Below are 12,328 nucleotides of genomic sequence, written 5' to 3'. Positions count from 1 at the left end.
TTTTGTTTTATTTAAGAAGGTGTAACATTAAAATATATGAAAGTGCACATAAACACACACAAAACTCAAGTACATATGGAGGGAGGGGTTCTTGCAGACCAATCACAGCGCTTGCGGTCTGCGTAGAATTGACGCACTGTTAGATTTTTGGAGAGGTGCACATCAGGCTACGGCGTATGGGTGTGCGTCTATGCGTAAGCTACGGCGTAGGTCCGACGCAGAAGCCTTATGGGTGAGACTTCCGGTTCATTACCCGCTATAGGTGAATAACAACGTGCAGTAAACGGTAAAACTACAAACCAGTGTGTTCATAATTAAGAGAATACATTAAAATAATATGATAAGACACACCAACGTTCAATATCAAGCAGCAAAACTAACTGTTTTGTTCAGCTAAAAATAGCTGGACGGAGTGAACTCAGATGAGACCGGAAGCCAGACCCATAGAATTTACAAATGGCCGCGCCCATTTTTACGACAAGAAAAAGGTGGATAAAGCACTTTATGAGAACTATTCATTTATAGCACACATTTAACAAGCAGATAGTTGACAGGTTATTTTTTAGCATCTCTTTCTACTGGTTACATCGATACACCAGTAGGGGGCAGCAGTTGAGTCTTTATGTGGACGTTTGACTCATTCACTCAACCGATTCGTTCAAAAACACATTTAGGAATGGCAGAATTTGTTTGTGGTTTGTTTGGAGTAAGTTACTTAATATTAACTTTATTGAACTGCCCTTATGACAATTAACCATGGTTTTACTACAAATGAAACCAAAAAACCATGGTTACTTTAGTTTAGCCATGGTAATCAATACTCCAAAACAGCATGGTTACTACACTTTTACTACAATAAAACTATGGTTAATTTTCGTAAGGGGTGTTGAGTAAGGCGCACAGAGCATATTTACATATTCATAATTAATCTAAACACCGCTCTCATCAGTGTGGACGGTGTCTAGATGTTCATTAACAGTATATTGCTTCAAAGGTATTTCCAACTTTTTTTCTTCAAAGTGAAGAACACTGAAAGACACTGAATCACATTCGATCTCTTGTACGTTACGTGTGCACGAGTGCGAGCACCAGCAAGTTGCTGGCTGCAGTTCACTTAACGGTTAATAACGATATAAACTATTATAAATCCAGTGTTTCTTATTATTAAGTGATTCGCTTGTTCTTAATGTATCCATTTTAAAGACTAGTAAGTGTTTTTTTTTTTTTTTGAATAAAATAGAAAAGGCATTACCAAAGCATATACTTGATATGCCCATTGTAGTCCACTTATTTTTTTAGATCGTTGTTAGTAAATTGTTTCCCATCCGATAAACGAGCACACTGCAAAATAAAGATAGGCCTTCTTTCTTTCTTTCTTGCTGCTACAGATTTTAGTGGAGGGCACTGTTGGTGATGACTTCAGAGGAGATATTGCCATAGACGATCTGTCTTTCATTGGCTGTCAGCCATATGATGGTGAAGTAAAAATTATATGGAATTAGCTTCATATGAAAAAAATCCTTAAAATTACATTCTTATTAGGACTGGTATCAATATGGATCCAGTTGCCCATTTCAGGATGTTAAAATTCTGGGTTTTAATGTATTTATGTGTGTATATCTTTATATGTAGGTGAATTGCCCTCAAAGGAGCCTAGCACCTTTGCCCCCATCCCCTCCTTGTCAGCTACACCCCCTCATAGCTGCCCTCCTGACCAGTTTGTGTGCTCAACTACAAGAGAGTGTGTGAGCCTCAGTCAAGTGTGTAACTTCAAACCAGACTGCTCTGATAGCTCTGATGAAGAGCACTGTGGTATGCATCTATCTGTTTATCTGTCTTTCTGTCTGTCTACCAACTGTTCAAAAGTTGTTTTTTTTGGAAAGAAATTATTACTTTGAGCAAGAATGGATTAAACTGATTAAAGGTGACTGTAAAGACATTTATAATTTTACAAAATGTTTTTATTTCAAATAATTGCTTTCTATTCATCAAAGAATCCTGACTTATAGTAATAAAAATGTGTGTTTTAAGCAACAAATCAGCATATTACAATGATTTCTGAATGATTAAGTGGAGTAATGATGCTTAGAATTCAGATTTGCCATCACAGGATAAAATAATATTTTAAACAAATTCAAATGGTAAACAGTTATTTTAAAATGTAATATTATTCAATAATAGTACTGTATGGTTTTTCCTTTTTTTATTAAACAAATGCAGCATTGGTGATCATAAGAGGCTTCTGTTTTTTATAAAAATATGAATAAGATCTTACTGATCCCGAACTATCCTTCCATCATCCATCCTTCTGATATTACTGTTTTGTCTGTTCTCAGTGAAGGAGTATTGTGATTTTGAAAATGATGCTCTGTGTGGATGGTATTTAAGTGTCCCGGCCACTCCTGTTCCTCCTCATTCCTTTTGCTGGCAGACAGGACAAGGGGAGAGTATTCATCATGGAGAACAGAACCACAGACCTGCTAACGACCACACACTGTGAGCAATAAACAGCATTATTTGCTGGAATGTGTTTGTGCTTCAGTTTATAAATGCATGGTCAGGTTTGCTTATGCAGGTGTGTGTTTTCTGCTTTATTGTGTGTACTCATCTGTATACGTGTACATTTTGCAGTGGTTCTTCAGAGGGTTGGTATATATTTGCGGACAGCTCCAGTGGAGGATATGGTCATACCACTGATCTCTTGACTGCTCCCATTAATATAACAGGACCCCAGTGCACACTTGTGTTCTGGTATCACATGAGTGGCTTTACTGTTGGAACGCTGCAGGTGCAGTTATCTAGAAATTATGAATATAATTGTTACTCATTTGCTGCACTGGTAACCCATGCCTAGAAAACATCAAAACATATTATTAATTTTATATTATTTTGTGCTTCATTTTATCTTTCATTGTGTTCAAATTCTAAAATGTTTGTTATGAAGGATTTTCCAGAGAACAATTTGCAGTTTATCAAAACAATCTCAAAATTGTATGTGCAGGTCTTTATCAAATCAGTCTCTGTCACACATGAAGTTTGGTCCCAAAGTGGTAACCAAGGCAACAGCTGGAGGCGGGGTGAGGTCTTCATAGGAATCCGTCATAACATTCAGGTCAGTGTTTCTGTTACATGAGTGAGGACTAATAAATAAATGAAAAAAGACGTTTTTGAATGTCCAGCTTTTTTCCCTTTGGTTCTCCAGCTGTGCCTAAACAACTGCAAAAAATACACCAACATGTAATAAAACGTTCAAACATTTGAGGTCAGAAAGATTCATTTTAAAGAAAAAATCTTTATCAAGGATGCATTAAACTGAATAAAAGTGACAAAGGCATTTATAATGTTACCAAAATAGTCTATTTTAAATAAATACTGTTCTGTCTATAGAGTAGAAAAGTTTCTACTCTTGGAAAAAAGCTGAAAAGGTATCACAGCTTATGCAATATTGCTGTTTTATTTTTACTGTATTTTTGTATATGATCAAATAAATGCAGCCTTGGTAAGCATAAGAGACATCCTTCAAATTAAAAAAAAAAAATCTTACTTACCCCAAACCTTTGAACCATAGTTTATGTGTTAACCAGGTAAACAACTTTTATGAAATGTATGGTACTTGTTTACATTTTAATAAAGGTGATTGGAGAACTGTGTGTTTAGTATTCCTGAAGTGTGTGGTAAAATGTTAAGTGTCAAGCTGATGTTTGGACTGTTGATGCTTGATCAGAAATATCATGACCTTTTCTCCATCTGGCCCTTGCATCATTAATATTTATCAACACTTCTTATATATAAACACTCTTACAAATGTAGTTCTTCATTGTGCTGGATACTTCATGACACACTCACTCATTAGTACTGACTGCCCTTTTGCTGTATACTATCAGGGGACTTGGTGCTCTTTAACTTATGCAGCAGCTCTCAAACACTTCCAATTCACAATCAATCTCTGTATAGTTTTTTCCCTTTAGCTTTTCATTTTTTGTTTTCTTTTAAGAGAATCAATTGATTTTGAGTGACATCTTTTCACATTAGTCTGTTTACCTGACATGTCTCATAGAGTAAATGTGTGCTTATAGATTTGTGCATTTGACCATGCCGGCGTATGGAAAGTATTGTGGAGCAGATGATGTAGATTACCGCAGATTAAAAGCATGCATATTTTGGTTTATGAATGTATTAATAGGTGGGTCTTCGAGCCAAGCGAGGCATCAGCTACATGGGTGATGTTGTTGTTGATGATGTGGAATTTGTGGATTGTGCCCCTCCAATAACGTCAGATCTTCCTTGTCGTAACAACGAGTTCATCTGTGCCAACGGTCACTGTATCTCTGAGGACAACTTGTGTGACTTTATTGATCACTGTGGAGATGGCTCGGATGAGAATCATTACATATGCAGTGAGAAACAAATCCATCATCCTCTTCCCTGTACCTTTTTTTCAACTGTATTTCAGTGGTCAGAATTTGTGTATGGAATAACTTTACACCTCATATACTGTATTGAATGTATGCAACCATATTAAATGTAATTTCCATGTGCATTTGTGTTTGTTTTAAAGGAATAGTTCACCCAAAAATTGAAATACTGTCATGATTTGCTACCCTCATGTCTTTTCAAACCGGTATGGTGTTAATTAATTATTTGAAGCAACATTGGAGCCCACTGACTTCTTCAGTAGGCTCCAATGTTGTTCAAACTGCAAAGTTCTTTGAAATATCTTTCTTTCTTTTTTTCTACAGAAGAAAGAAAGTCATACAGGTTTGAAACAGCATGAGGGTGAGTGAGTGATGACAGAATTGTCATATTTCACTATCCCTTTAACAATATTCATGTTTTTTCCCCCAGAGGGATTCAGTGGTCGCTGCAATTTCGAATTTGACCTTTGCTCCTGGAGACAGAGCCAAGATGATGATTTTGATTGGTTGATCAAACCAGGAAATATGCACACACATGGGACTGGACCATCCACTGATCACACCCTCCGCAACCCATTGGGCCACTACCTATATCTAGATGGGTCCTTCCCACAGACAACTGGACACACTGCCCGAATTGTAGGACCTCTTTTCTGCCACTGCAGCAGAGATTGCAAAGTAAGTGCTCACTGGCATTTTATGTGTTTAATTCACCGAAGTCCAGGATGAGTTTGTACTTGCATTATATTCAGTACAATACAATGGAAACAATTAACAAAAAGTAAAAAAACGAGACAAAACAAAAACAAATCAATATACAGGAATGATAATTGTGACATTTTCATGGACTTGACCAGTGTTAGATGCCTTTTGTTTTTTCTTGTCTTGTTCATATCAGTGGCGTAGCCAGAATTGTAATTTTGGGCGGGCCTATCATAAAATGAGGGGGCTGCTCTATATTACATGTAGGCTATCATGTCTATATTAAATGTGCGCATTTACAAGTGTTTGTGTGGCGTGTGGAAGCTGAATAGCAGTGCACTTATACTGCATGACAGTTAACATGGAGGCGCCGCTGCAATCACTTGCACTTACACTCCATTTTTGGTCATACAGACAAGAATAAATACATCGTACGAATCTGGTAAGGGTCTACATTTGTTTGTGTACACTCACAATAACAACAAAACGTTGTGCGGTGTAAAATAATGAAACCAAACTAGAGCGTTAAAAATGAACCGAACTCGTGCCTCACAAATATGAGAAATATATTTATGGAATGCGAAATGTTTTAATAATGAACCAATTCAAATAGAAAACAAATATTCTCAGATTAAGAACTGAGATGGAAGTCTCACCACTACACTCCTGTGATGAAATGTTTGTGCCGGTGTCCTGAAAACGGGGCACGTCTGTTGCCGCTTCACTCGCTATCTCCTTGTGGAAAGCTGAGGCAGGCTCAGACGTAAATGGCAAACTTCTCTTTCTCGCTCATCTTTATGTTTCTTGAAAAATTGTAATATTGAACCGCCATTGTCATTGGACAATTCATAAGAGTAATAAATCAACAATTCCTAATTTTTTTTTATTTTAAGAAGTCAAAGAACTGGGGGGGCAGACATGCAAATGAGGGGGCCTAGCCCCCCCCCCCCTCAGGCTCCCTCATGGCTACCCCACTGGTTCATATGTTCCCCCTTCCTTTTTTTTCTGAGAAAACTGATATTTTTTAATAAGATCAGCATCTTTGACATCTGTGGTGCAGATGCCACCAACAGCTTCTGAGAACCATTTGCAGAAGTTTACAGTTGGTAGTTCCCATTTTCAAAAATGATTTTTTGAAGGTTTATGGAAGTATAATTTAAACAGACTGACTAAATTCAATCCTATTAATAGGCTTAGAAAGAATAAAGTACTTAAAGTAGTAAAGTTGTCATGTTTTTATAGTACAATGAGTACTTTTATTTGAAAAGATGATAAAGATAAATTTGATTTTGGGTTCACATATTGGAACACAAACTTGAAATCTGGGCTTTTTTCCTGGTTGGGTCTTTCGTAATTTCATAGTAATACCACTTATGTCAGCGCAAACTGCCTCGTGGTTAGTGCGTCGGCAAACAGTGCAGCTGTGCTCACGGCGACCCAAGTTCGATTCCCGTCTCAAGGTCCTTTGCCGATCCTGCTCCCCTCTCTCCATCTAATGCTTTCCTGTCATCACTCTACTGTCCTATCCAAAAAAAGGCATAGTAATACCATTTATAAATGTTTTTTTTTTTAACTCAGAGCTGTACACAGCACTGAAAATAGGAGCCAGTAGCATTTCTGTAACTTCCCTGCTGTGAATTTCAAAAATCCCCTAGCACTGCATGTAACCTCTCAAAATGTTACAATGTAGCTGCCTATCATCTACCGGTCCAAAAAAAGCTTTGCCTCTACAAAGTCTTCTCATACCTTTCTACATCAAGCTGGCTTCATGGCCCTGGGTAATACAGAGGAATTTATTTGAATAATATTTGTGTTTTAGGGAAAGCTTTAAAGATTGATCTTTCCAATTAGATCATTAGCGCAATGAGGATATTTAATTCCCCTGCATTGCTGGATCCATAGCTTTTGCTGAATATAATGGGAGGAAGTGAATGTCAGGATTTGTCTCTGTTACTGTGAAGCACATAACTCAGTCATTGAGCCAGCCAGCAGCACTCAATCATCCTGTCAAACACATACACACACAAAATGTCTGTGGGAGAAAGAGGAGCACCTTTCAAAGCTCTCATCAGTTTGTGTGTGAAGGCAGGCAATCGTGTTTCTGGATCTCCTCTGACTTGACAGACTGTGTTCATCCTCTATAGAGGTGTGTATGTGCTTGTGAGATAATTAGCCCATGGAGACTCGTTTCCCCATTGTCCTCCCATTCAGCTTGCATCAATCAATCACAAGAAGCAGCTGAAGAGGAGGAGTTTTTGTGTGTACTTGTCAGCCTTGGTTAGACTTTTTTAATATTGTAAATTACAATTAGGAACTTTGGCATTTTTTGTTGTTGTTGTTTTTATATTTGGTGTTATATGCTTAGTAAAAGTAGCTAATTTGTGTGTGACAGAATCAATTGTCTCATCCTAAAAGGTCAAACTCTTCCACTAACTCGCCAGTCAGTCAAACACTGACAGGAGTCATTTACACATACATATAGAAACAGAAGAAGTATATCAGCCACCATAACAAGCAAAATCGATCAATAAAAGAGAAACTTTTTTTCCAGATAGACGCCATTGTGGCAAACTATCTTTGCAGATTTGCTAGTTTACTTGAAGTGTATTATTGAGTCCAGCGTTTAGCTGGAATTAGCCTAAATATTTAGTATTAAATTGACAAGCGATCTAAATGATTGAAAGCAGCAGAAACACATAAATATCTTTACGAGAAAGTCATTGATTCATTCACTTAAATAATTTGTTCAAAAAATCTGAATCGTTTTTTTTTTTTTTTTTAGTGAGTTAAATCATTCAATCGACCAGTTTGTTCAAAACACTGATTAATTAAAGGCTTGGAGACTTTCAAAGTTTATTCTGATTTGAAGCCATTTATGTTGGCTGAGCAGAAATAGGCAAACTATTTGGAAATATTGTATCTAAAATGTAAGTTCATTAGTATTAACTGTTAAATAAATAATATTAAACTAGTAATCGTACTGTTGGTCTAAACATCAACGCTGCTGTGATTACTGTGGCATATTTGTTTATAACAGCACTTTTGCTACTGGGATATTATTGATAAAGTATTCTTTATTTTTGTCTGATTTTCAAGATGGTCTTTTATGTCCATATGTCTGGTGACGGCATTGGCAATCTGAATGTGTACATGTCTACAAACTCCAACCGCTCACTCTTACTCAGCCTTACTGGAAATCAAGGCAACTACTGGAGCAGACAGGAACTGCCTCTCTCGTCTACTGACAACTTCCGCATTATGTTTGAAGGCAAGGTGGGCCGTAATACCAGAGTTCACATCTGCCTGGATGACATCACCTTCTCATCAGGCTGTATTCTTTTCAACAAATTTGAGAAAGACTCCACTCCCCGGTTACTTCCAGGTACAGTTGCACTAACTGTGCCATATATACATGCAGAGCTATCAGTGTAAAGGTAAATGAATAACAATGCTCCACAAATGCATAATCAATCCACAAGCTTCACTTTTGACAATGAGCATCCTTTTTATTTGTTTAGTTTTTTTTAGCTTAATTGTTTTCCGATAGCATGTTGAAAGAAAAAAGCTTTGTAGAGAAACTGTAGAAAAGTATATTTTTCTTCCATGAAACAAATGAGTATACATTATATCTTGCAGGCAGAATCAGAGGCTGTGCAATAGAGTTCATAGATTTAATACTTAATACTTTAATACTTCATGCTAATTATGACTTTTAAGTGCATAATAAAATGCTTTTATAATAAAAATAAACTAAAATATAAGAACTCTGTTCAAAAACTTGGTCAGTAAGATTTATTTAAGAAATAATACTTTCAATCAGCAAAGATGCATTAAATTAATCAAAAGTGATAGGTAATACATTTATAATTGTATAATCATTTTTGTTTCAATTAAATGCTGTTCATTAAAAAATTTAAGAATCCTGAAAGTATGCATCACGTAGTTTCCACTAAAATATAAAGCAGCAAACCACTTTTAATAAGAAATGTTTGTTGAGCATCAAATCAGCATATTAGAATCATTTCTGAAGGATCATGTGACATTGAAGGCTGGAGTAATGATGCTGAAAATTCAGCTTTGCATCACAGGAATAAATTACATTGGGATATGTATTTAAAAAAAATGTTTTATTAAATTATTTCACAATATTCAAGTTTTTACAAAAATGTACATAGGTTCTTGGATTTATGTGAAATATGAGACCTTTCAAAAACATTAATAACAAAAAAAGAGAAGCATTCAGTACTATAAACATTAGCATATTGTGATGACCAGAGTAAAATAAACATCATCTGTTTTTATACATTAAAATATGTGTGTGTTTTCACAGGATCCTGTCCACCGGGTTCTCTACAGTGTAACAATGGCAATTGCTACAAACCAGAGCAGAAATGTGACTTCACTGATGACTGTGGAGATGGAACGGATGAACTGGATTGTGGGACGTCCTGCTCATTTGAACATGGGCACTGTGGTTGGAAAAGCAGCATGGCAGATACCTTTAGTTGGGCTCATGGAGTCGGCTTAAGAATCCTGAAAGTATGCATCACGTAGTTTCCACTAAAATATAAAGCAGCAAACCACTTTTAATAAGAAATGTTTGTTGAGCATCAAATCAGCATATTAGAATCATTTCTGAAGGATCATGTGACATTGAAGGCTGGAGTAATGATGCTGAAAATTCAGCTTTGCATCACAGGAATAAATTACATTGGGATATGTATTTAAAAAAAATGTTTTATTAAATTATTTCACAATATTCAAGTTTTTACAAAAATGTACATAGGTTCTTGGATTTATGTGAAATATGAGACCTTTCAAAAACATTAATAACAAAAAAAGAGAAGCATTCAGTACTATAAACATTAGCATATTGTGATGACCAGAGTAAAATAAACATCATCTGTTTTTATACATTAAAATATGTGTGTGTTTTCACAGGATCCTGTCCACCGGGTTCTCTACAGTGTAACAATGGCAATTGCTACAAACCAGAGCAGAAATGTGACTTCACTGATGACTGTGGAGATGGAACGGATGAACTGGATTGTGGGACGTCCTGCTCATTTGAACATGGGCACTGTGGTTGGAAAAGCAGCATGGCAGATACCTTTAGTTGGGCTCATGGAGTCGGCTCCATTCATATGATCAGACCTCCTCATGATCACACACTTAAAAATGAAAGCGGTAAGACTGTGTAGCCTCCTTTATTGATTTGGTGCTCTGCTTCACTTTATCTCAGCAAGATATCTTTATTAATAAAGCAGTTGTGAGCTTGTGATATTGTGTATGACCATCCATAAGCAAGGTTTTATAGAATCAACAGAATTGTCTGAGTCCCAAAACCCCATGAAAGACACAGTAAATGGGAAAGCCATTCTTGATGACAGTTAGATGTCCTAGCAGAGATCTATACATCACCATTTGGCAATCCTATATTTCTATTATTTCTGACTCCAATAGCATACACAATCGCAGTTTAGCTTCATCTCTGTTTGAGTTCATCCGTCTGTAATTTTCTGAATTACTAGACTTTAATTTGTTTTTATGCCAGATTAGATTATTAAAATTATGTTACATTAAAAATACCACATCAAAATTGCCTTAGTGTACTATTTTCAGTGAATATTTGAAATACTCTTGCATCCATGCTTTTTAGACTGATAATGCCCATAAATCCTTGCTCTGTGTTCCTAATCAATGGAAGAGGTGGAGTTTGCACAATACAACTTTCAGGAGTGTGGGCATGCAGATTTTTATCAGTCTGTTAAGTTTTGTTAGTTGCAAGATGGCTAAATTGAGTTCTTAGGAAGGTGACCCAGCCAAAATTGTAAAGGTGTATGGCATTAAATCTTAACTAATGCTTCCAGGATGTAGGTTTGAGCACCTGATGATATGAAAGCTATTACATGGGTATTAATAATTGTCAGTCTCTCTCTACACAGGCCAGTTTGTATATCTGGCAGCCACTCCTGTGGGATTGAAGGGTGATAAAGCGCACATGAGAAGTTCTGTGTGGAAGGAGTCTAGTGCCATATGTAAACTCTCCTTCTGGTACTATATTTCTGAAAAAGCCACAGGAATCATCCGGCTCTTCATTAAGGTACCTAACATGACTAGATCTTACCAAGTGAAGCAAACATACACTGCCACTGGAATATATCGCTTAAATCAGGGAAAGTGTGGAGGCCTTTATAGCTCTTTTAACATAAGCTGAAACTAGCGTTACGCATGTTATGTCAAATTTCGGAAACATGTTCTTACATGACTTTGCAGTCCTGTGTTATGTGTGAATCTTAGCTGAGATAAACCATTTAGCACTTAAAGTTTGTGTTATGAAACATACCTCAAGAGGGATTATGTGCAATAAACAATTGCCATAGGAAGCTCTTCGTGTGAGAATGGGGGAGAAGCATTGGGAGGTGATGAATGTATGAAACTACAGAATTATGAAAAATGTCAAAGAAAGTGAAAAAACTTTCTTTTTTGTTTTTTACTTAGCATGAAACAGAAATGTGATTGTCTTGTTTTGCCTACTGTGACATATACCCAAATTAAACGGCAAAAAAATGTATGATGGGGCTTGATTTTGTCCAATGGGAATTGATTGGATCATTGGATTGTTTTCTGTTTGCTGTGGTGAATTTTGATTAAAGATTATGAGGGCTTATAAGAACCTTTTCTGCATATGTGATGGATAGACAGAAAATGAGCTGAGGGAGGTGTGGAGAGAGCGGCAGATGCAAAGGGAATGGAGAAGAGCCGAGGTATCTCTGAAGAGCCTGAGGAACTTTATTCTCATATTTGAAGCAGTTCGAACACAAGACGTGAGCGGTGGAGCGGCTCTCGATGACCTGCAGTTCACTGACTGTGCACCACGTAAGTGCTCTTTTTTCATTCAAGGTAATTGATTTCCATTCTTATTGTTAATATAGCTTTAAACAAGCTGGAATTTGATATCTGACTAGCTCAGCTGATGTGAGCATAAATGCAAATGTAAGCATAAGACGTGTTCTATGGACAACAAGTGAAAGCTGCAGGAGAGTTTGTCTAGTTTGAGCAGTGATGCTCAGAGGGCTGCAACAATGCCTCCAGTTTTCATCTCCACATTTTTTTCCCATGAGTCTTTTTTGCGTAACGTTCATACATAAGCTTGACCAGCTCAGGGCTCTGAGGGTTGTGCTCAGCAGCACCTGATGGAAAGCAGTACC

General features: G+C 36.7%; 1 protein-coding gene across 1 annotated transcript in view; it reads left to right on the top strand.

Annotated features, from left to right (window-relative positions):
• The window catches only part of malrd1 (MAM and LDL receptor class A domain containing 1), a 34,716-nt gene that overhangs the window by 10,964 nt on the left and 11,424 nt on the right, over nucleotides 1-12,328 (top strand). The window contains exons 11-21 of the mRNA XM_016280058.1: nucleotides 1,389-1,476; nucleotides 1,633-1,812; nucleotides 2,337-2,496; nucleotides 2,632-2,788; nucleotides 3,002-3,112; nucleotides 4,184-4,397; nucleotides 4,846-5,093; nucleotides 8,214-8,499; nucleotides 10,059-10,304; nucleotides 11,063-11,220; nucleotides 11,819-11,996. Coding sequence (XP_016135544.1) covers nucleotides 1,389-1,476; nucleotides 1,633-1,812; nucleotides 2,337-2,496; nucleotides 2,632-2,788; nucleotides 3,002-3,112; nucleotides 4,184-4,397; nucleotides 4,846-5,093; nucleotides 8,214-8,499; nucleotides 10,059-10,304; nucleotides 11,063-11,220; nucleotides 11,819-11,996 — 2,026 coding nt within the window. The remainder of the gene's footprint in view (nucleotides 1-1,388; nucleotides 1,477-1,632; nucleotides 1,813-2,336; nucleotides 2,497-2,631; nucleotides 2,789-3,001; nucleotides 3,113-4,183; nucleotides 4,398-4,845; nucleotides 5,094-8,213; nucleotides 8,500-10,058; nucleotides 10,305-11,062; nucleotides 11,221-11,818; nucleotides 11,997-12,328) is intronic.

This window comes from Sinocyclocheilus grahami, unplaced genomic scaffold, assembly GCF_001515645.1.
Source record: "Sinocyclocheilus grahami isolate Dianchi unplaced genomic scaffold, SAMN03320097.WGS_v1.1 scaffold136.1, whole genome shotgun sequence".
Taxonomy (NCBI): domain Eukaryota; kingdom Metazoa; phylum Chordata; class Actinopteri; order Cypriniformes; family Cyprinidae; genus Sinocyclocheilus; species Sinocyclocheilus grahami.
The sequence above is the reverse complement of the archived record's forward strand: the minus strand, read 5'-3'. Positions and strand labels throughout refer to the sequence as shown.